This window comes from Python bivittatus, unplaced genomic scaffold (genome assembly GCF_059951505.1).
Source record: "Python bivittatus isolate LINGU-HERP-01145 unplaced genomic scaffold, Pbiv_v1 ctg000840_np1212, whole genome shotgun sequence".
Lineage (NCBI taxonomy): Eukaryota > Metazoa > Chordata > Lepidosauria > Squamata > Pythonidae > Python > Python bivittatus.
This window is the reverse complement of record NW_028277113.1, coordinates 12531262-12556223: the sequence shown is the minus strand read 5'-3', so window position 1 is coordinate 12556223 and position 24962 is coordinate 12531262. Positions and strand designations below refer to the sequence as shown.

Genomic DNA, 24962 nt, shown 5'->3' with positions numbered 1-24962 from the left:
ACAGCTATTTGTAAAGCCTCATCAGACAGCCATTTTGCTTTCTTGCATTTCTTTTTCTTTGGGATGGTTTTAGTTGCTGCCTCCTGTACAATGTTACGGACCTCCGTCCATAGTTCTTCAGGCACTCTGTCTACCAAATCTAATCCTCTAAATCTATTCATCACCTTCACTGTGTACTCACCAGGAATATGATCTAAGTCATACCTGAGTGGTCTAGTGGTTTTCCCTACATTCTTCAATTTAAGCCTACATTTTGCAGTAAGAAGCTCATGATCTGAGCCACAGTCAGCTCCTGGTCTTGTTTTTGTTGTCTGTATAGAGCTTCTCCATCTTTGGCTGCAAAGTATATAATCAGTCTGGTTTCGGTATTGACCATCTGGTGATGTCCATGTGTAGAGTCGTCTCTTGTGTTGTTGGAAAAGAGTGTTTGCTATGACTAGCTTGTTCTCTTGACAGAACTCTATTAGCCTTTGCCCTGCTTCATTTTGTACTCCAAGGCCAAACTTGCCTGTTATTCCAATTACTCCTTAACTTCCTACTTTACATTCCAATCCCCTATGATGAAAAGGACATCTTTTTTTGGTGCTAGTTCTAGAAGGTGCTGTAGGTCTTCATAGAAGCGGTCAACTTCAGCTTCTTCGGCATCAGTGGTTGGGGCATAGACTTGGATGACTGTGATATTGAATGGTTTGCCTTGGATACGCACTAAGATCATTCTGTCGTTTTTGAGGTTGAACCCCATTACTGCCTTTCCCACTCTCTTATTGACTATGAGTGCAACTCCATTTCTTCTAAGGGTTTCTTGCCCACAGTAGTAGATATAATGGTCACCTGAATTAAATTCACCCATTCCCGTCCATTTCAAGATGATTCCCAAGATGTCGATGTTCAATCTTGTCATCTCATGTTTAACCACATCCAGCTTGCCTTGGTTCATAGATCTTACATTCCAGGTACCTATACAATATTGTTCTTTACAGCATCGGACCTTCTTTTTGCTTCCAGATACATCCACAGCTGAACGTTCTTTCGGCTTTGGCCCAGCCGCTTCACTCTTTCTGGAGCTACTTGGAATTGCCCTCCGCTCTTCCCCAGTAGCATATTGGACACCTTCCGACCTGAGGGCTCATCTTCTGGCGTCATATCTTTTAGCCTTTTGACATTGTCCATGGGGTTTTCTTGGCAAGGATACTGGAGTGGGTTGCCATTTCCTTCTCCAGTGGACCACATTTTGTGAGAACTCTCTGTCATGACCTGTCCGTCTTGGGTGGCCCTGCACGGTATAGCTCATGGCTTCACTGAGTTACGCAAGCCCCTTCGCCACGACAAGGCAGTGATCTATGAAGGGGATGTATATATTTACTTACCGTATAACTGAGTACAAAAAACGTGCACATACATAATAAAAGTTAATGTGCAATAATCGTACAAAGAAATACCAAAACTTTTTTCCATCACATTCCCCATCCTGAAAACACTTTATTAAGTTCCCCCAGCAACTTTTGGGTATACGATGGCATTCCTCTGCTTTCTTAAACTGTGGATGCAGGATGAACAAACAACTTTCTTGCTTAATGGCACATGTTCCTCCTTGAGCAGCTGTTACGGGCCCTGATTTACTGCTGCTAGGACATCAGTGGTAGCTAGGTGTCTTTGTGACCTCAACGATCTACTGCAACCCGAAATACATGGCAGGCACAAAACAGATGCTTATCTAGGAAATAAAAAACAGAAACAATAACAGGTTTTCTGCTAGCACTTCTGCCTTTGCTAGCTTGACATCTGCTTTTCTGTACTAAACTCTCTTTCCTGTGGATGTAAAGGCACCCTGACCCTTCATGGTATTATCTTCCGGCTCATCTCTCCCGTTTACTGGGAAATCATAGTTCTTTCCAGAATTAGCTGGGCAATCCAGTCCCTTCTCTCAATAGACACATTGTTGTCCCATCTACTACACAGGATAGTTTGAAGTTCTCCTCTATAATCTGAGTCTATTACACACTGCTTAACACCAGGATTCCCTTTACAGCCAAACAAGACCTGAGGGCAATCCGGCCATCAACTTTTGGTGCAGCTATGACTACAAATCTACAAGTACAGAGATCTGACCCAACTGCTTTTTGAGTCCCCCAATTTGCACATTGAGTGGACATTAAAGCCAAAGTGGGGGCTTCAGGGGACATTTAAATCATTTGCAAAGAGGAGGGCAAAAATCCCCCAATGCAGTTACTTAGTTTATCAACTGCCTCCCCCAACCAGTTAATGTTTTCCAGAGGGGCTGTTGGAACAATGGGCTCCTTATTAACTTCTTCCAGGAACATGACCAGTCCCCAAATTACCATTTGTTCAGTGCTTAATGGTAATACATTTGGGACACTTCTCTCTTGTAAACAAGCTTTCCGTTTTGCTTTGAAGTTATTTATCCACCCCTTTGTTGTTGTTCACTCGTTAAGTCGTGTCCGACTCTTTGTGACCCCATGAACCATATTGCGCCAGGGCTTCCTGTCCTTCACGGCCTCCCTGAGTTTGCTCAGTTTCATGCTCATTGCTTCAGTGATGCTATCTAACCATCTCATCCTCTGCCGTCCTCTTCTCATTTTGCCTTCAATCTTTCCCAGCATCTGGGTCTTTTCCAAAGAGTCCTCTCTTCGCATTAGGTGACCAAGGTATCTGAGCTTGAGCTTCATTTTCAATCCTTCCAATGAGCAATCAGGGTTGATTTCCTTTAAGATTGACTGGTTTGACCTCCTAGCAGTCCAGGGGACTCTCAAGAGTCTTCTCCAGCACCACAGTTCAAAGGCATCAATTCTTCGGCGCTCGGCCTTTTTATGGTCCAGCTCTCACAGCCATACATTACTACTGGAAAAACCATAGCTTTGACTATGCGGATCTTTGTCGGCAAGGTGACGTCTCTGCTTTTTAATATGCTATCTAGGCTTGCCATAGCTTTCCTCCCAAGGAGCAAGCGTCTTTTAATTTCATGGCTGCAGTCTCCGTCTGCGGTGATCTTGGAGCCCAAATAAATGAAGTCTGTTACTGCTTCCATTTCTACCCCTTCTATTTGCCAGGAATTGATGGGTCCAGATGCCATGATCTTAGTTTTTTTAATGTTGAGTTTCAAGCCAGCTTTTGCACTCTCCTCTTTCACCCTCATCAAGAGGCTCTTTAGTTCTTCTTCACTTTCTGCCATTAGGGTGGTATCGTCCGCATATCTGAGGTTGTTGATGATTCTCCCTGCAATCTTAATTCCGGCTTGTGATTCTTCCAGCCTGGCATTTCTCATGATGTACTCTGCATATAGGTTAAATAAGCAGGGTGACAGTATACAGCCTTGTCGTACACCTTTCCCTATTTTGAACCAATCGGTTGTTCCATGACTGGTTCTGACTGTTGCTTCTTGGCCCGCATACAGATTTCTCAGGAGACAGGTAAGGTGGTCTGGTACTCCCATCTCTTTAAGAATTTGCCACAGTTTGTTGTGATCCACACAATCAAAGGCTTTTGCATAGTCAATGAAGCAGAAGTAGATATTTTTCTGGAACTCTCGTGCTTTCTCCATGATCCAGCGAATGTTGGCAATTTGATCTCTAGTTCCTCTGCCTCTTCGAAACCCAGCTTGTACATCTGGTAGTTCTCGGTTCACATACTGCTGAAGCCTAGCTTGTAGGATTTTGAGCATATCCTTGCTAGCATGTGAAATGAGTGTAATTATGCGATAGTTTGAGCATTCTTTGGCATTGCCCTTCTTTGGAATTGGAACGTAAACTGACCTTTTCCAATCCTGTGGCCACTGTTGCGTTTTCCAAACTTGCTGACATATTGAGTGCAGCACTAACAGCATCATCTTTTAGTATTTTAAATAACTCACCTGGAATATGTCATCTTCACTAGCTTTGTTGTTAGCAATGCTTCCTAAGGCCCACTTGGCTTCACTCTCTAGGATGTCTGGCTCAAGGTCAGTGACCGCACCAGCATGGACATCAGGGACATTAAGATCTTTCTTGTATAGCTCTTCTGTGTATTCTTGCCACCTCTTCTTAATCTCTTCTGCTTCTGTTAGGTCCCTGCCTTTTTTGTCCTTTATCATGCCCATCTTTGCACTAAACGTTCCTTTCATATCTCCAATTTTCTTGTAGAGATCTCTAGTCTTCCCCATTCTATTGTTTTCCTCGATTTCTTTGCATTGTTCATTTAAGAAGGCCTTCTTATCTCTCCTTGCTATTCTCTGGAAATCTGCATTCAGTTGCTTATATCTTTCCCTTTCACCCTTGCTTTTCGCATTCCTTCTTTCCACAGCTATTTGTAAAGCCTCATCAGACAGCCATTTTGCTTTCTTGCATTTCTTTTTCTTTGGGATGGTTTTAGTTACTGCCTCCTGTACAATGTTACGGACCTCCGTCCATAGTTCTTCAGGCACTCTGTCTACCAAATCTAATCCTCTAAATCTATTCATCACCTTCACTGTGTACTCACCAGGAATATGATCTAAGTCATACCTGAGTGGTCTAGTGGTTTTCCCTATGTTCTTCAATTTAAGCCTGAATTTTGCAGTAAGAAGCTCATGATCTGAGCCACAGTCAGCTCCTGGTCTTGTTTTTGCTGTCTGTATAGAGCTTCTCCATCTTTGGCTGTAAAGTATATAATCAGTCTGGTTTCGGTATTGACCATCTGGTGATGTCCATGTGTAGAGTCATCTCTTGTGTTGTTGGAAAAGAGTGTTTGCTATGACTAGCTTGTTCTCTTGACAGAACTCTATTAGCCTTTGCCCTGCTTCATTTTGTACTCCAAGGCCAAACTTGCCTGTTATTCCGATTACGCCTTGACTTCCTACTTTAGCATTCCAATCCTCTGTGATGAAAAGGACATCTTTTTTTGGTGCTAGTTCTAGAAGGTGTTGTAGGTCTTCATAGAAGCGGTCAACTTCAGCTTCTTCGGCATCAGTGGTTGGGGCATAGACTTGGATTACTGTGATGTTGAATGGTTTGCTTTGGATTCTCACTGAGATCATTCTGTCGTTTTTGAGGTTGTACCCCATTACTGCCTTTCCCACTCTCTTATTGACTATGAGTGCTACTCCATTTCTTCTAAGGGTTTCTTGCCCCCAGTAGTAGATATAATGGTCACCTGAATTAAATTCACCCATTCCCATCCATTTCAATTCGCTGATTCCCAAGATGTCAATGTTCAATCTTGTCATCTCATGTTTGACCACATCCGGCTTGCCTTGGTTCATAGATCTTACATTCCAGGTACCTATACAATAATGTTCTTTACAGCATCGGACCTTCTTTTCGCTTCCAGATACATCCACAGCTGAACATCCTTTCAGCTTTGGCCCAGCCGCTTCACTCCAGCTTTCTGGAGCTACTTGGAATTGCCCTCCGCTCTTCCCTAGTAGCATATTGGACACCTTCCGACCTGAGGGGCTCATCTTCCGGAGTCATATCTTTTAGCCTTTTGACATTGTCCATGGGGTTTTCTTGGCAAGGATACTGGAGCGGGTTGCCATTTCCTTCTCCAGTGGACCACATTTTGTGAGAACTCTCTGTCATGACCTGTCTGTCTTGGGTGGCCCTGCATGGTATAGCTCATGGCTTCACTGAGTTATACAAGCCCTTTCGCCACGACAAGGCAGTGATCCATGAAGGGGATCCACCCCTTTACTGGGTGGCTGTTTTACCTGTGACTGGGTTGATTCCCTCCACGTGTTGTGGTGTGGAGCAACCTGCTGGCAACTGCTTCAGTCAGTTTGCCACGGACCACACGTGTATCCGTCCCCTGTGACTCCCACTGCCAATTCCAAAGGATTCTCTTGATCTTGAACTCAAAGAACCAACTTGTGGAACTCAAAGCTTTTCTGGACTAAAAGCACCTTTCTTCCAATCCCATGCCACCCCTTTATTTATGAGCTTGTAGAAGGGGTGAAGTGTTTGTGCCCAGTGTGGGAGAACCCGGGCATTCCCCAAAATTGCTGCAACTCCTTCATCGTCCAGCGAAGGGGAAACGCTGCACCTTGTCAACCATGGTATGAGGCAAAACCTGTGTCCTTCCTGACCATAGGACTCCTAAAAGCTTTTCATCAGTGTCTGGTCCTTGGGTTTCATTAGGATTAACTGCCCACCCTCAGGTGTGCAACTGTGTTGGCAGGTCAGCTAAATACTTCTGCAGTAAAAATAAATCATCAAAGATTAACCTAATCATAACAGTGCATGCCTCCATACCCTGACAGAGAGGGCTGAATGCAAACAACCTTGAAGCAAAACTTGAACGGTCCGTTACATTTCCTGTTTAGGTAAAAACAGCATTATACAATTGAACTGCAAAGAACTTTAATACCATTTAATTTCCCAATAATTTCCCAAAAATAAAATTTGCAAGGTTGGGAAGGAAAAATCTATGCATTGGCATAGGAGCTAATTCAGTGTTTGGGCTGTTCTCACAGCCAAAAGTCATAAAACCAAAAAAAAACCCCAAAAACATTCAGATAGACCATACCAGTCCATGGACCTTATATCAAACACTGTTCCAAATATTTTTTTCTCTTATTTTCTTATTCATCATGTGCCATGTTGAAGAACAAATGAAATGCAATAAACATTCCTTTATAATCCATGTAGAGTTTAAATGCTAAATCACATGAAGCCACCCCTCCCCCCCTTTTTCCTTTCTCTCCTCATAGAGCTAATGCCGGACTCCTGTTGCAAGACAGGGGGTGAGACTGCGGGCAAAAACCGAAATGCAAAGCGCTCTTCGGGCACCACAACAAATACGCAATAGAGCCCAAAGGATTGCTTCTCCAAAACTGCCTAGATCTCCTCAAGAAGAGCAATCACTGTTTCCTAACGATAAGAGCTGTACGAAGAGACATTTACCAAAAAACCTTAACATTCAAATCATTTTTCGGATAAAGGGCTTGAAAGTCCAGTCCACGAACTGCCATCACTTTTACACTAGAGGAAGGAGCGAGCCTCTCCCCACCCCTCCACGCTGAACACATTCAAAAAGGTGATGTTCAGGGCTCCCCCAGAGCCATCGATCTAAGCTGTGCGTCCCTGAAAGTTTGCTGGATCTTGATGCAGAAGGTTGTTCTCAGCTTCTGCGTCTACTAAAGCTATTATCATTATGATGATGATCTGTTTGTTTGTCCAGTAAATGTTTAATTTAATATACAGCCTCTGGCCCCCTGGGGTAAAAGCCCTCATTTTGATTGTCTCCCCAGGAGGACTTTGGCCACCCCTTCCGTCTGTAGGAGAGGGATCTTTCCATGTCCTCAGAGACAGGGACATGTCGCTATCTTCATCCTAAGCTGGTGGAGCAGCTGAGGTTTGCTGCTTCAGAACTACTATTTTGAGGGCTGCGGCTTTCCCAATTTTTACGCAACTGTGTTGCTTTGTTTGTCAATTGTTTCTTTGGGAGCGTTTACAGCTAACAAGTCCTCCCACGTTTATAAACAGCTTACTTTCATGGGTTCTTGCCTTTATCCTTGTGCAGTCGGCACTCTCTCAGACTTTCTCTGCCGCTCAGGAAACGAAAGCCTCCAAAGTCATAAGAAGGGGAGGGGGGAGCCTTCTGAGGCCTTTTTCTGTCCTTGAAAGACGTTAGGCTGGGGGAAATCCCCTAATCCCGCTTGTGTTTTTGAGTCCGTCTTGACTCTTGGCACCTCTTTCGGAAGCCGCTTGCCAGTGCCTCCTTCCTGGGGCTAAGGGACAATAACTGGCGCAAAGTCACCCAGCTGGATGCCGCGCAAGAAAGGCAGGACTGGTGCTTTAACCACGACACCAAACTGGCTCTCCACAGAAAATAGTTTGCCCTTCCTCTCCTTGCCTTCAAAAGAAAAGAAAGGAAGGAAAAACACACATTTGACAACAACAACCTGCCGCTCTCTTTGCAGTGGCAAGGAGTTCCAAATGCACACACTCACTTAGATCCTAAATTTTACAAAGGAAAAGCATATCAAACTTCATTTCTTTTGTTCCTTTGTTCTCAAAGGCATTCCTAAAGAGAGAAAGTACAATCATCAAGCAGGTTTTTACACACAACATTAACTCATGCACATCAAATCAGGTGAAATGAACTCCTGAACCTCCTTTTCTGCTCCAACTCCTCCTGCAGTTTCTCACTGTCTCTCAAACTCTCTTTTTCATCACCTGCCCCTCTAAGGGCTTCCAGCAAAAGCCACCCGGTCAGAGCAACTAGCATTCAGCCGCCAGCTTTTGCTGCTGACAGTTTTATAGCGTCCAGGCAATGGGCATTCAGGTATTTGCACCAACGAAGCAGTCACCTCTTCTTCCCAAAACACACTCCGTCTCCTTGCTTTCCTTGCCACCAGTTAAGCTCAGTCGGGATTCTCTCTCTCTGCCTCAAACGCTTTCACTTTTTCCTGCCAACGCTTTCACTGCCCCATCTCTTCTGAGGACTGCCACAGGGAAAAATGCCTGCAACGTCACTTTCTTTCTTTGCCTCTAATGTCTGGGGCGAAGAGTCTGACAGGCAACAACTTCATCATTCTTAAATGTGCGGAAACATCAACAAACAACAATTACAATGGCACAATAGTCTCATGCAGACATCGGTACCACTGAAAACTGCCCTCCTGCAAGGGAGAGGTTAAAGATTTCACCAAGCCTACAAGCGGTAGCTCTCAAGTTTTACACCATGTATTTTTACAATAAAACTTCACTGATCTTTTACAAAATAACATTAACATTAATCTATAAATCCTTCCGGGCTATTTCAGTTCATCTCCCAGCTTACTCTTGCACCTTCCTCTGAGTGGCTTCTAGCATCTTCTGCACATATTACGAAGCGCAGGAAGAAGGATCCATCCCAGTCCCCCCTCCGCCTTCTGCCCCCTCCTCTCTCCCACTCCCAATAACGGCATGCATCGCAGTACTATCCTGGCAGTTGAGCCTTCGAATTCTGCCCACCCGTCCTCATATGGCACCGGTGGGGCCAACCGGTTCCACATTGGAGCTACTGGCTCCCAGACACTTCTGCCAGGCCAACCAAGGATACAGCTCTGGCCATTTCCATCTTGCTCAGCAGACTCCTTCCCCGCCAGGGCATTGTCACTGGATCGCATTTGTGATGCCGATTGTTTTCCAATTGTCAAGGCAGTGATCAGGTGCCCAGGCAATGGGTTCTTTGAATTCTTTCAGATCCAGAGACAAGGAACACACCAGCAGGTGAGATCTAGCAAACAGATTTAAACGGGAATACAAGAGCATAGTATAAAAGCATAACATACCAAGCAAGATGATAAAACTCTTCCCCCACTGTCAGGAGCTACCATAAGGCGACACTGGAGAGACCCCAAGATGGCTTTGATAACATAGCATCTAGTCCAAATTCCAGGGGCAATGCCAGGGCTTTTCATCAAAGTCTGGCACTGCAATCCCATGACTCTGTTTTGGAGTCAGGGGCTTTGAAAATGACCTTGACCTGATGTCATACCTGCTCATCAAAAGATTCCAGAGCGTGAGAACTGTAATCTAGTGCTTAACCTAAACAATCCTGAAGGTTCCTCCCCCTCCACTTCTAAGTAAAAGTGAAAAACAAGCCAGCTAAGCATTATTATGACTCAGAATGAACTTTCTAAACATGTGCAGAAGAAATCAAACTGTCACCTAAACTCCTTGAAAGAACAATGGTCTTCCACATTGCCATTACAGACACTAAGCACCAATCCAAATTAACTGTGTATTATGGATTGTTTTAATATATACTGAGGGAAATGAATATTAGAAGCAGAAACATATGGAATTACCAATTTTATTTGTCCTAATTACCCTCTTCCTGCTTTTCATTTGTGACACAGAGGGGCAACTGTTGACCATCTATAAATAGAAAGAGAATTTCCAATGTAATTTCTTCATGCTACATTATGATAACATAAAGTCTATTGTGTAATCTGCTTCATTTATGAAACAGCACCCAGTTTGTATTTTTTGGTTCTGTAATACATGCAATCTTAGTAAATTTGTGATCCAGCCGTATTCTTGCCTGAGAAAGCCAATATAGTGCCTAATTATTCCCTACATTCATTAGTTGAGTTTTGAGTTTGGAAGTCAATTAAAGGGGAAATGGTTGAGCAGGGAGAAGACAAAGAGGGTAGACTTCATTCTCTACTGTTAATTCTCTCCCTGATCCCGCATTAGCAACACTAACCAAATGGGCTTGCTGTGGTCCAGTTAACCATATGTTGCTTATTTCTTTATCTCTCCAGACTTTGGCAATCTCCAAGCAGCTAATACGAAGCACAGAAAAAGAGAAGCTACATGCAACTAATTCTCAAGAATGTGAATGTCTCATGGAAAGATGGCTATCTGATGAATGCGTTAATGCTGTAATGAGCTTCCTCCAGAAGAAATCAAAGCTCTAGTCTCTAGCCAATCATGCAAAATAAATTGCTGTAAGAGTTGTTTCTGTTCCCTTATTACAAAAATTGTCATTAAATGAATACCTTGGATACATATCCAGATGGTCCCTTCATTCTGGCTAGGGTTTAGTTTTTTTGTCTTTTGGAATTTTGTATTTCGACATGAATTTATGATGCCAAAAGCATTGCAGATGCCTCTTTGGGCCATTAGGCGGGAAAGCACTCACTGCTTTGCATGCAGAGCGGATCTCTTTGAATGTGACAATGAGTGTTTGTCTTCCAAAAGGGATAAGTGATTCAATGTCACCAAAATTTGCAAGCTCTTGAATAACTGACTGCTGGTCATATTGAGATGACATGCTCTTTGGTATCCATCTATTGTGGAGAGAGGAAAAAACAAAATAATGGTACTGTCTGTATTAGAAAAAGATAATTAAAGATCTGTTTTCAAATGCATGTGATAAGGATGAATATTTTACAACTTCTTTATATTCTGGTGTATTTTGCACAAGTTTTATGATAGTTAAAAAACTATCATAGTTTTTAAAAAACTATGGCTGGCACATATGGCATTCAGATTTTATTGCAGAGCCAAAAAAATGTCTGCCCTAAAATGTGGGAACTCTGAAGGGCTTTTCCATTGTGGCTTCTTTAACAGTAAAAGCTGAAGATGTAAGAGGAAAAGGCTTGAACAAGGTTGTCATTGGCTAAGAATAAGTATGGGTGTATGATCAAGATTGACATCACATGCGGCAAAAAGGATGGAAGGAATCTCTCCGTATGCGTCATTTTCCTGATGAAAATCTTACTACCTTGTTGCTGTTTGCCTTATTCACATGAATGCCTTACTTCAGGTTTTGGAAGATGGTGCTGCTTGGAATGAGAGGCAGCTCAACCTAACAGGCTGTACTGTTGCGGAGAGACCCACCAGGTTGGGGGTAAGGTAAGTTTTAAAGGGGCCTCTACCAGGTATCCTCCTTCCTGGAGTGGTTCCCACAGCCCAACCTGTCTTCATGGTGCTAGCACCCTGGCCTTGCTGGGAGTGCCCCCAAACTATTGTGAGCTGCAGAAAATGACTTGGAGAACTGGGACTTTGAGACTCCCAAGCAGACTGGTTTTGTGGGAAGGAGGGAGAATACTGAACATCTTCCTTTTTTATTAGCTAGCACAATTGCCAAGCTTAAATTCTGTTTAACTACCTACCTACTTTGGGGTAAAAATAAATATATGTAATGAATATACTGTCATGATACATGCAGAGTATTTTATTAAAATGGCCCATTAAAATAAACAATGGTGTGTGACAGAACTATTGTTTTTGACCTCTTTGGATGTATCTCAGTAATGTTGTTATCCAAAATTTCCCATACTGAATATTGTTGCCATCACTCCTATCCCCCAACCATTTCATCCTGCAGAGAACTGATTTTTTTTAGCTTCATCCTTTACCATTTGTTCATTTTCCTTGATTAGGTCTTCATGTTAACACAGGCATATCTTCTCAAGATACCATCAGTTACCTTACTACTTGTTAATTCTGTGAACTTAGGAAGGATACAAAACATCTACATCACCCCTTTGATCCATATGGTTTTAAAACAATGCGGCTGTAATTCCCTTATATGCCGTACAACTAACAATTCATAGATTCTCATGCTTTTTGACGTCTCCTGAATGCAGAGGTTGGAAAGCAAACTGATCTGAGGACATTACATTCTAATCCAGTCTCTTGATCTCTGGAGTCAGGTAAAGCAGTCAAAACATGGCTCAATACCCAATTTTTCAATTACTGCAAAACTCATTGACATTCCTGGTGCAGATTCTAATGTTACCAGCATGGCTAAATATGGGTAAGGATCCCTGGGCTCCTTCCACAACTGCCTTCAACCTACCAAACGTGAAAACCTGTATCAGATGGAGGAAGAGGAGGATGTTTCCTTGTTTCAGCACCTCCCTCCCCAGCTTGATCATACTGGAGGCTTCACAGTCCTAGTAGCAGGTGCTACATATAATCCTATCATCCCAAATAACAGCATTTTCTTTTGGCGAAAACAACATTCTCCTCCTCCTAACCAAACTGATGACAAGCAATTCATTCGTTTTCCATGCTGAGGCTATCTGGATTGCAACGTGGTAAATAAACATTAGACTCCTCTGATTGTGCTGCAGAAACAATGTTGGGTTCTGGTGGCCTTCACTACTAGGCTTGACTCTGCTCCACGGATGTCCCACAGAAAATCAGTCACAGCATATTCAGTAAAAAGGGTGATGGGATATTGCATCACATTCAAAAGTTCTATTACACAGCCTGCCCATGGATATTCACCAGCACTCAAAGCACTCAATCCAGCCAGTATCATCTGTGCTTCTATCCCTTACCTCACAGGTTTTCTGGAAGTGCTGTGAAGGGTTGCTTTTCTCCATTCCAGTTCAGGCCATCCCACAAGCCTCTGCCTATTTCTTGATTTTCTCATCAATCACATCAGACACAGTCTTAGGTATATAAGCAGAAGCTTTGACCCTATGAATCTGAACATGGCCTGTGTTTGAAGTAATTGTGTCTTTTTTCCTCAGGCCAATATAGCAACAGCCACAGCCAAAACTATAGATTGCTATGTTCTTTCAATGCTTTTCCATGGTTTTTGATAAAGTTTATTTCCATGCCTTCCAAGAACTATTGCCTCTGGATCCAGCATCTGAACCATTACAGCTGAGAGTAACAGCTTTACAACTCAAAGTAGCTATTGCATGACTTCCATTTGATCATGATAACTCTGGTTTATACTGGACGCTTTGTACCACCAAAGAAGGATGGTAAGGCACACCCTATCCTAAACCTTAATATGATTTCCACTTTCCAGCCTTGGGAGTACATCACAAATCTAACCCTTCATGGCTTAGTCTGACTTCTCAGTTTAACTTGGCGGAAGACTTATTCACAGCACAGCTAGGTCAGAATTTATTGAAGATAAGAATGAATCCACACAAAATAAATGATTGTCCATTACTAGTGCAAAGACATAAAGGACTTTTCTGTCCTCAGTGGTTGAAACTCAAGGGTTCTTTGGTCTACCTTTCCCAATTAACATAGAGTATTTCCTTTTTCCAGTCCTGGAGCTTTGTTTAATTTCAATTTTTAAATTGCTTTACTTTCACCTTCTGCAAGACTGCCACTTGAATCAGGAAGTCTAATCTAGATTTCAGGCCAGAATATTAAATATGAGATTTAAAGATTCACTTTATGCAGTATCATCTTCCCAAGCGGGACCCTTGGAGTTGTGTCCCTCTGTGTGGCACTCACTATAGCAATTTGGTTTCCACATACAAGCCATCATTCTGACAATAACACAGCTTTATGCATGTACGCGAGAGCCATCTGAGAACATAGTCCTGTTCTGCTTGGATAAGTCAGCTACTGACTTGCTCAGACAGAGCAGGACCAAATTCTGACAGCAATCCACCTCTGCACGGTGGCTTGCGTGTGCACATTTCGATCATTCTTCAATGAACTTCTGTTCTGCCGAGACAAGCTGGCAACTGAACCTATTTCTGACAAGACTCTAGGTTTTTGTGAGGTGGTTCACAATTCACTGATCTTTTCCATATGTTTTTAACAGCCTTTTGACATGCTAACCTTAATAAATTAGTGGTGAAGCTTTACTCAACTATCTCTGTAAGCCTAATTTCTTAGGCTAGTGTTAGGAGTGAAGTGAATAATAAAAGTTGATTAGCCTATTCCGGAATAGCTGAAATGTATTCCCAATAGTGGGCAAGAAATCAGAAGTTTTATAATGTTAAAAAATGAGCCAGAGATACTGCAAAAGCCCCCAGCCCCCTTTTGGCAGGCAAATGATTAATCTTATCTATGTTTCTGATTAGGAACTGTGATACAACTATTAGCTGCTAGATGGCAATGAAGTCCTTGTGTGCTGTGTGCCCTCAAGTCAGTCTTGACTCCTGGTGACTGCCTGGATAGGTCCCTACAGTTTTCTTGGCAAGATTTCAGAAGTGGCTTGCCATGGCCTCCTTCTGAGGGCTGAGAGAGAGCAACTAGGACCAAGGCCACCCAGCCGGCTTTGGGCCAAAAGCAGGACTAGAATTCACAGTCTCCCAGTTTCTAGCCTGATGCCTTAACCACAACACCACACTAGCGCTCAGTGAAGTACTTGTACAGAATTACATCCTAACTTCAGTGTTCTTGTTCCCTCTCCTTTCCCAAACTGGCTTTTACATTTAAAAATGTTGCATATCCTCCAGCCCAGATGCTCTTGGTGCTCCCATGGTAGTTGGCTTCGAGTCTCTCCTTCCAATTTTTATACTAGAGCAGCAGATGTCTGCGAAACATCCATGAACATATTTTATTTCAAAATTAGGTGCATTTGTATCATGACTCTGAATCTCACACTCAGATTCTTAACCATCTTGTTTATGTCTTCCAGAAACTAAGCCATAAGTCACTTTGTCATATGGTTGGGTTCTTGGTGTTCTCTGACCTTGGCTCTTTTCCTGCAGATGTTTCATGAGCAGGCTAGTAATATCACCAGGGCATGGGAGAGTGAGGTTTGCTGGTGGTTTACATATAATAGCTTGCCCTGCCAGTCTTGGGTCCTTCTTCATAGTTAGTTTATTGGTTCTTTCCTCACTGTTTCCCTGCCTACCAACGTAAGATACAACCCCTAATCAGTTCTTCAGCTGGATGGAAAATAACGGAGTGGCCAAAACATTGGAAAGTCTGAGGATAATGGATGCTCATCTTAGGCTGCATAAAGAGCAGCATGCCAGCAATGGCTTTAAGGAGAAATTCTGACCCCAGAACACATCAAAATACTCACAAAGTCCATCAAGGCCACCTCACAAAGACAGGCTGAAAAAAAAAATCGAAACAACACACCAAACTACTAAAGCTCAACCGTATAGGAAAAGATGAATCTGAACCTGAATAAGTGGTAAGCATTTCTGTCCACTATCCACCCCAGAACATAGTATTCTCAGAAAGGACTTGACCTCAACACGGAGAACGCAGACCAAATTAAAATCCTTTCCAGCCCTAGAAGCATCATTTAGAACAACCTGACTGACGTGTGAGACCAAGAAAACATGAGGCACCATCACACCTCAGACAAAAGGATACAGAACCACCTGAAAGCAGAACAAAAGGCAGCCCTCGAAGCTTTAAAGAAAGAGAAGAAGAACCATTGCTATCTTCCGAGCAGACAAAAGCCAAACCACAGTTATCATGGGGAGAACACAATACACACCGAAAGCTTAGGAACCTCTGAAGGACAAAGGAACCTACAACCCCATAAACACCAATTGATAGAGTGTCCATTCCCATCAGTGAGGTTCCAAGTTGTGTGGTGAGTTCTTTTGCTAAATTGCATGTTAGGGTCCATGCAATTTACTCTTGCATGGACCCTAATGCAAGGGTAAATTGCATGGGACAAATGGAACAAATCAAGAAATGGAACAAATTAAGAAAACCCACAATGATCTAGCCAAGAAACAACAAATCACAAGAGAAGGACAATGGTGGCTGCCAAGCTGTGGACCTCTCTTCTCATGCTTCTATGGATGGCCTAAAATACACAAACCCAGCATAGAACTCTATCCAGATCTATCAGTACCAAGGACCCTAACATGCAATTTAGCAAAAGAACTCACCACACAACTTGGAACCTCATTGATGGGAATGGACACTCTATCAATTCCTCCCTACACTGCCTTTCAAAAATCAAAAACCTAACAACTGAGGAAGATGAAATTATAGTTTCATTTGATGTTACAGTACCCACTGCAACACAACTATCACACCTTATAAAAAAGATAATTCTCCCATCCATCAAAACAAACTCTGAGACAATCAAAAGATTACTACAATTTCTTGGTATCATTGTAGCATGCAAACCAACAAAATCCCTCCAAAAGATCTTAAGCAAACCCAAAGACCCAGGAATCAAAGAAATAATAACAGGAGTCATTTACAATATATTGTACAGTATAAAGACTATAACAGCCATTATGAAGGACAAACAGGTAGAAGATTGGCAGAATGTATCGATGAACAGCAATCTGTAGTCAAAAGATATGAGTCTTAATCTCTCAACACATAGATAAATAGGGAGGTAGGACATATTCAATTGATCTGACCTAGGTGACAGATGGATCCTGATGGGTTCCAAAGTGAGCTGGGGGTTGTTCCTAATCGTTTGCTGGATGGTCCGACTAAGGCCATGGTTGTTGCCTGGAATAGGAGGGCAGCAGAGGCTTTGGATTGGATCATGCCCACATGGCTTCTTTCCTCCCACAGATCCCATCACTCTCTGTAGTTCACAGAAGCACTGAGGGAGATCAAATTGGTTAAGAGTCTGGAGTGCTGCTGGAGGTCAACAAAAAGTAAAGTTGACCAAACATGGGTTAGAGCCATTATTAAGGTCTACCTTTTGGCTGTAAGCGTGGTGAAGCATCAATATTTCTCCGCCCTTATTGCATCCATGAATAGCCAACTAGTGGCCTTTGTTTAGGGTGACCTGTACCCTCCTGGGTAGGGGGATTTGGGTGCTCAACTTCAAGGCCAAGCAGAGGAATATGTGGAGCATCTGTGGGAGAAAATTGCTTGGATTTGCTCTCAAGTGGATGCCAGCCTTACTATAGACCCTGTGGAGGTCTGGGGCACAGACTTGCCATGTTATCTGGGAGGATTTTGAACCTGTTGGGCCTGAGGAAACGGACAGGTCCTTTTGACTGTGAGCTCAGGCACCTGTTTACTGGATCCATGTCCCTCCTGGTTGGCAAAGGCCTTCTGGGAGGTGATGTGTGGTTGCGCTTTGGTGGTGGTGTATTCTTCCTTGAGAAAGGGGGTTGTCCCTCTGCCTCTTAAGGTTCACCCTTTCCTCAAGAAACTATCACTAGACCCAACTATTCTGGACAATTTTCCTCTAGTCTCCAACCTTCCCTTTTTAGGGAAGGTTGTTGGAAAGCTGGTTGTGCAACAGCTTCAGAGGATTTATTTATTTATTTATATTTATTTATTCATTTATTTGTCAAATTTATATGACTGCCCATCTCACATGGACTCTGGGCAGTGTACAATACAACCAACTGTTAAAACAATCTACAGAACCAATTAAAACCAATAAAAAACATAGATAAAACAAGATCATGAGAGGGAGGATATTACCTATAATGCAGCCAACGCACGGTCTCCCTATTACCAGGGAAGCCCCAGGCTTGCTGAAAAAAACATGTTTTGAGGGCTTTCCAGAAGGGTCTAAGGGTTGGGGCTCACTTCACCTTGGGAGGAATAAGGTTGCAGAGGGTGGGTGCCAGGGTAGAAAAGGCTTACCTCCTAGGTCCCATTAGATGGAACTCTTTTACAGACGGGACCTGCAGCATGCTGAACCTGATGGGACAGGTAGATGTAATTGGGAAGAGGCCGTCCCTCAGATAATCTGGCCTCATGCCATGTAGGGCTTTAAAGGTCAAAACCAGCATCTTGAATTGGACCTGGAAGGAAATTTGGCATGGGTCCAGGTTACCTGAGGGACCGTCTCATCCCCATTACATCAACCTGTCCCACCCAGTTAGGCGGAGATGGCATGTTGCGGATACTGTCAGCAAGGGAATGTCAGCTGGCAGGACCCAGGAGGAGAGCCTTCTCTGCTGTTGCCCTGCTCTTTGGAATATTCTCCCCCCAGAGGTGCGGTGGGCTCCTACCTTCCTGGCTTTCCGAAAAGATTTAAGGGCCTGGCTCTGTCAGTGTGCATGGAATGATATGGGCTCTACCTGCCCCTGGGGGTGGTTAGCCCCCTGATGATGCTCCCTGGAATTATTTGCCAATTTTCTATCTTCTTGGAATTTATTTATTTTTAGGATTGTTTTTATGTTGTATTTTAATGAATTTTTATCTTGTTGTAAACCACCCAGAGTCATTTCATGAGATGGGCAGTGACAAATTTGATGAATAAAACAAACAAACAAACAAGTAAATAATTGATAACCAATGCAGCTCAAGGAGCAGAGGTGTAAGGTGTGTCCTTGTAAGACCACACATAACTGCCATTCTGCTGCATTTTGCACCAGCTGAAGCTTCTGTATACTCTTCAAGGACGCCACCATATAGAGTGCATTACAATAGTCCATTCAGGAGGTGACCAGGGCATGAGCAGAGCCTCACAATCCAGGAATGGGCACAACTGGTGCACAACATAAAATTGCACAAAGGGCCTCCTGGCCACGACTGCCACCAGCTCCTCAAGCAGGAATTGTGAGTCCAGAAGGACCCCCAGATTACAAACTGGGTCTGTCTGGGGCAAAGCCACCCCAACCAGTACCAAAGATGGTAAAGTCCCAGATCCAGAAGGCCCTAAAACCCAAAGCCACTCAGTCTTGCCAGGGTACAGTTGAAACTGTGCCCCATCCAGACCACTACAGCCTCCAGGCACTGGGACAGGACATCCACAGCATCGTTTAATTCGCCAGGGGGGAGAGATATGATTGTGTATCATCAGCATACTGATGTTGCCTAACCCCAGGGATTTCATGTAGATGGTAAATAGGAGTGGGGACAGTACCTAACCCTGCAGCACCCCACACAGTAGGGGCCGAGCACAGGATCTCTCACTCCTGATCAACCCCAAGATAGGAACAGCAGGTGCAGAATCTGCAGCAGGTGCAAAATGCAGCGGCACAGGCAGTTACGTGGCTCCTTGTTCAGTGCACATTACAGCTATGCTCCATGAGCTGCACTGGTTGCCAGTTTGCTTCCAGGTTCAATTCGAGGTGCTGGTAATAGCCCATAAAGCCCTACCTGGCACGGGTCCAGGTTATTTGAGGGCCAACCTCTCCCTGGTTATAACTACCTGTCCTATCAGGTCAGTTAAGAAGTTTCATCTGACGGGACCCAGGAGGAGAACCTTTTCTTCTATAGCACCCACCCTTTCGAACATCATCAGGGGTTAGATTGGCCCCAACCCTGCTTGCCTTCTGAAAGGCTCTAAAGACATGATTGTGCCAATGGGCCTAGGGATCTGGTGATGGTTTAGAGCAGTGATTCTCAACCTTTTTGAAGCTGCCATCCCCCTAAGGAGCGGAAAATTTTTCAACACCATGCTTTGTGAAAATCCTGTAATTTAGGGTATGGGGAGCGGGGGGGGGGGGGGCGGGGGAGTTACTGAATTATAAAAGGCAAAAATTTTAAGTAATTTTTTTTAGTAGACTTACACACCAAATTTGTTCGATTTAACTCGATACTTTTGCCCTGGAAGGTAATTGCATTCCTTTTATTAAAATTAAAATGACTAATGCAAAAAAAATGCTTAAATGCTCTTTTATGTAAATACGTTTATTTCAAAATGCTGTAAATACGTTTATTTATTTTTTTGATGCTCGTTTTTTTAATTTTTTTAATTTTTAATTTTATTAATTTTATTTTTTTGGCAAATGCTTTTTTAATGTTTAAAAATTCATTAATGTTAAAAAACATTAAAAATTTAATGTTTAAAAAGTTAAAAAATTTAAAATTTAAAAATGTTTAAAAACCACGATAAAGAACTAAGAAGCACACTTACCTAGCCGACTGGCCAAATAAATAATGAAAGTAAATCAAAACTGAGGGGAAAAAACAGAAATGAAGCGAACGAAAAGCAACTCAAGAAACACGGGTCAAATCAAACATTCATACTGAAAGGACACTCAACGCACGCACTGCGATTAATCGCGTGGGAAAACAGCTGACGCATGCGCTGTGCTGGTTGGGATCGGAGAAGAATCGTAGTGTCGAGTTCTTCAAGGTCAGCCTACCTAGAATACAAATTCGTTTCACCATTCTTAGAAGTGCGTGAGGGCAACGGTCGCGTAAGTTCGTTTTATTGCTGGTACAAATGGTGTAAACTGGATAATCGATTTAATAAATTTTTTGGGGAGTTTTAAAATTAAGTTTGAATGCCAAAACATGCTCATCGCCCCTCTACCGCCCAAAACATGCCCACCGCCCCCCTACCGCCCAAAACAAGTTCACCGCCCCTCAGCATCCTCCCACCGTCCCCCGGGGGGCAGTACCGCCCCCGTTGAGAACCAATGGTTTAGAGCCTGCTAGATGGTTATACTGATTGATCCATGACTTGTACTTGCCTGCTTTTTATATTTTTTGGTTCTAATTTTGGTTTTAATTGGGTTGTTCATTTGATTTTAAGGGATTATTATGTTTTTACAGTTTTCCTGTATTTTGTTTATTGGTTGTGTTATTTATTTATTTTTAACTATGTGAGCTGCCCAGAGTCACAAGTGTGAGATGGGCAGCTATACTGAATGAATGAATGAATGAATGAATGAATGAATGAATGAATGAATGAATGAATAACTTCAATCAGAATTTCAGCTGGGAAACTGTTGACATTTAGATCCAGCCAAATCCAAAAATGCGAGGAATTCCTGGAAGCTTGGCATTCTAACAAATCAGCCATCAACAGACACATAAAGATAAATCCCATGTACATACCATTTAAAAGATGTAACCAAAAGTCAAGGAAGGAAACAAACAGCCCCAACAACATTGTCCGTAACAACTAGCGCTCAGCTAAGCAGAAAATAGTCCAGATAAACAGTGAGGAATGAAACAATGCCCTAATCAAGGAACTTTCACGGAAGAGGCTATCAGGACTGGCAGGGCAAGCTACTATGGATAAACAACCAACAAACGCCACTTTTTCATGCACTGATGATATTACTTAGCCTGGTAATGAAATGCTGCGGGATAACAACCAAGCTCAGAGAATACCCCAGACACAACAGTTCAACCCTGAGCTACACGTATGCTCTACTTTTGTCATATTATTATATTTTGTAGAGGTTAGTAAATTCTCTACCTCTAATATTGCATGGGTATTAGAAAAGAAACTGGCTATGTACCAGAATAATCCAGGAATAACTTTGCTGGGACTGGGAGAGGGATGTCTTTCAAAGCATATTAAGGTGACAGAAGCAAGACAGAGAAAAAGAACCACAGAGGCTGAATAGACTATTATATAGTACATGCTACTGAGGCTAAAAATAATTATTAGATTTCTTACCTTGCAATTATGGTTGCTAATGGAATATCTTGTCTATACAATCCAACAGCTCTACACTCATTGGCAGCCTTGTTCGAAACCCTTCTTTTGGTTAGGGGCAGGTGATCTGGCTGTGGTGAACAATATGCCTCTTCAGGTACCAGATTCACTGAGAACTTGTCAAAGTAGGAAACCTTATAACCTGAAGAGAAGGGGGGAATTGCCTGCAATTTAAAATATACTGGTGGTTTGGATAAGGCTACACTTGCTTATTACTGGTCTTGAAACTGTCCCTTTGTCAGTCATGCCAAAAATAGCTGGATCACAGTTTGGCTGGATACGGTAACATGCTCTACATGGAGTTGCCTTTGGAGACAACCTGGAAGCTGCAGCTGGTACAACGCAGAAAGCTCTAGCTGGCTAAAGTGTTGGTAGGTCAAGCCCACCAGCACAGAAGAACCTTGATTCTGAAGCTGCTCCACTACTTCCAGGAAACTTCCAGGCTGGATTCCGAGTACTAGTCATCCCTTTTAAAACCTTACAGGGCACAGCTCCAGTTCCATCAGGCAATACCTTGCCATTGCAGACTCTACCCCCCCCCCGACCCCCGAATTCAATCATTGCTGAGAGTCCCTCTACTTCTGAGGTACCTGAGGGATGGACCAGGGTACAAGTCTTTCTAGCAGTAGCCCCCCAGTTTATGGAATTGTCTCCCTCTAGAAGGGCAGCACCTACCCTTCTGTTTTTTTTAAAATAAGTTAAAATGGTTTTATTTCATTCTGCTTTTGTGCCGTTGTGCCTTTGGCCCAAACTGAAGATGCGTGTCTTGATGCTTTTTTCAAAAAATCAGGATTTTTGTTGTATTACATGTTTTAATTGGCTGATATGTTGTTCGCTGCCCAGAGTGGGTGGGTGGAAGGCAGGCGGGCAGGGTTACATTTTTATTATACACAAGGGAGAAATGGGGAAAAGACCCATCTTTTAACTGATAAACATATCAATAACATTATTTCTTAAACTTTCTTCATGATCTTTTCTTCCAAAATATTGAATTGGATTGCTTTGGTTGGACACCATTAAAAGCTCTCCTTACGATGGAGGATTAGCTTTATTGAAATATAATGCTTTCTTTACCCCAACTGAGACATTATTGTAAACTTCTGCCAACTAGAATTAAAACAGTAGCTGTCCTTTGTGATAACCAATATTATTTTAAAACAGATACAACTTTTCAGGTTCTACTTAATGAGAATTATGACTCAAGGCACTCATTATCGCAGAACCCAAAGGAGCCAAATAAAAACTACAACAGTGTAATTTGGAAATAGTATTGTTTTGCTTTAGGCACATTACAGTAGGTATGAACCCTTGACTCACACCTACATCTGCCCGATCCCCAAACTCATGCAAGAGTACCAATCTTCATGTTCCATTTACAAGTTCTCTCACACCCGGGTCGTTGCCCACTTAGGCTACTGCAATGGGCTCTACATGGGGCTGCCTTTGGAGATAATCCAGAAGCTGCAGCTACAACTCACATCATAACTAAAACACCAACAAAAGGCAAAAAATTAACTCAAGATGGGCACCCCACAACTGGTCAACTAGGGCACAATGTTTCTTGGAGCAGAATTTTGAGCTGCTTCTGAAACTTCAACAAGTGAGGACTAGCCATATTTCTGGGGATGCCAGTATGGAATGATACCTGTGTTAAAATTGTTGCACTGGCTCATAATAGGCTTCTAGACCTTGTTACCTTTAAAGTCCTAAATGGTGCAACACTGGGAGGATATATCAGGCAATAGTTGCGCCAGAGCTGAAACCACTCATCTGGTTCAGTCATCCGGAGAAGGCCTGCGGAAACTGTCCCTCCCCCCTGCCCCGCACTCAAGGTACATGGGGGTACATGGGAGAGACCGCAAGCCTTCCCTATGTTACTTCCCACTCTATGGAATTACATCCCCCCCCCTCCCAAAAGTACATAAAGGGACCATTTTGCTGATATTTTGGAAATATCTCAAAGCAGTTTTATTCCAAGGAGAATTGGGATCCATTTGACTGGTTGTGGTCTGCTTATCTTGAGTTTGGTTTTCGTTTTCTCTTTTTATTGTGATGTGGGTTTTTGTTTTTATTTATTGTCGTGCACTACTCAGTCCTCCAGGATTGGGGTGGGTGATAAATGCACCACCAATACAATTTAAAACATGAACTTTGTACCTGCTAGATTTTCCACCTCACCCACTCCCCACCCCAAGAAACCAGGATGTTCATGTTCCCTTACAGGGTGATCAGTTTCTTTAAAATTGAAGATTTGCCATGTGTAAAAATGTTGACAATTCTATTTTCATGTACAAACATTATCTAAAATGGATATATATGTGGAATAACTTACATTTTTGTTGATCTTCACATGCACATTGAAGCAATAATTCTCTCAGTGGATCATGCAAATTGCTGTAAAGTGTAGAGAGCTTTAGGAATACTTCATTGATATCATCCAGCTTCTGACAGTGGTTCAGCTTCTGAGAGATGACCAGTGATGGCAGGTTCAGACTAGATCTTGTCACCAGCCTACTCCTTGAAGCCAAGCTTCCCTTCTTTATGATTTCCTGATTTGTGGCTACTGGTGGGAAGTGAAGAGAAGATCTTTTCCAAGAAATCATCATGAAAATTACTGATTGTTTTACATAGTTGTTTTAGGAAAGCAGTTATTATTAACAGAGAACACTATATCCTGCTGACTTTCTCTGCCTATCAGAATCTTTATATTGTTGGTGAAAAGCCATTTCCCCTGCCCTATCACTAGGTAATCAAGGTGTCATAACAGCAATGTGACATCACAGGCAACAATGAAAGACAGAAACTATACTCTCAAAATGTACTTAATAGTGATAGACAATAGCACTGCTGACTTGACATGATTAACTGGATTTCCAAGAATTAGCATGACTCAATGCCATTAGTATGACATTTCAATGATATATCAAATGACTAAGCCTATTAATCCTGAGCAGGTTAGTTTGACCCTAAACACACCCCATCCTGTTTGGAGTTAAATTAACTTCCTCCAGTCAGTCACATCATGCAAATGGAGACCTTTCCTCTCCATGATCATGAAGAAATCCTACAGCGTATCCATAAAAATAGGGCCTATTTTGGAATAGTGTTTCTGCAGCTATTTCAGTTTTCAACAGACACAGACGTATGCGGAGCCACACCGGAAGGAGACTAAATAAGGGGCAACGTGGAAGTGGATGTGCTCCTTTGATCCTGTCCACAGGAGTGCCAGCCCTGATCACACACTCTGATTTTTTTTTTTTTACTTAAGCAACAAAAAGAAAAGGATGAGTTAATGGGAAGTGTGGTAAAAGCCTACAAATCATATTTGCAGCAGCTTTAATTTATTATTAAATAAAGTATATTTATATATTTAATTATATCTATATCTATGTATCTGTAATTATATAAATTATGTACATAGTTTACAAGAGTTCTGCCAGGCAATTCAACAGTCAAAACAGTCCTATGGGATGGGATCG

The 24962-nt window shown here is 42.6% G+C and overlaps 2 protein-coding genes across 3 annotated transcripts in view; one reads left to right on the top strand and one right to left on the bottom strand.

Annotated features, from left to right (window-relative positions):
• ECI2 (enoyl-CoA delta isomerase 2) overlaps positions 1 to 10472 on the top strand; it is a 70222-nt gene extending 59750 nt beyond the window's left edge. The window contains exon 11 of one of the 2 annotated variants that reach the window (XR_015794088.1): positions 10226 to 10468. Coding sequence is in view for 1 of the 2 variants with exons in the window: in XM_088130962.1 (XP_087987088.1) it covers positions 10226 to 10381 (156 nt within the window). In the remaining variant the exon portion in view is untranslated. Of the gene's footprint in view, positions 1 to 10225 lie in introns of both variants that reach the window. The other variant, XM_088130962.1, reaches the window with a different exon arrangement.
• Positions 10473 to 10497: 25 nt separating this feature from the next.
• On the bottom strand, positions 10498 to 24230 carry LOC148213703 (testis expressed protein 56-like). The gene is made up of 3 exons (XM_088130964.1): positions 23816 to 24230; positions 21445 to 21625; positions 10498 to 10753 (listed from the first exon to the last, which is right to left on the bottom strand). The coding sequence occupies exons 1-3, from the start codon at positions 24087 to 24089 to the stop codon at positions 10498 to 10500; spliced, it is 711 nt and encodes a 236-aa protein (XP_087987090.1). The 5' UTR covers positions 24090 to 24230.
• Positions 24231 to 24962: the final 732 nt, after the last annotated feature.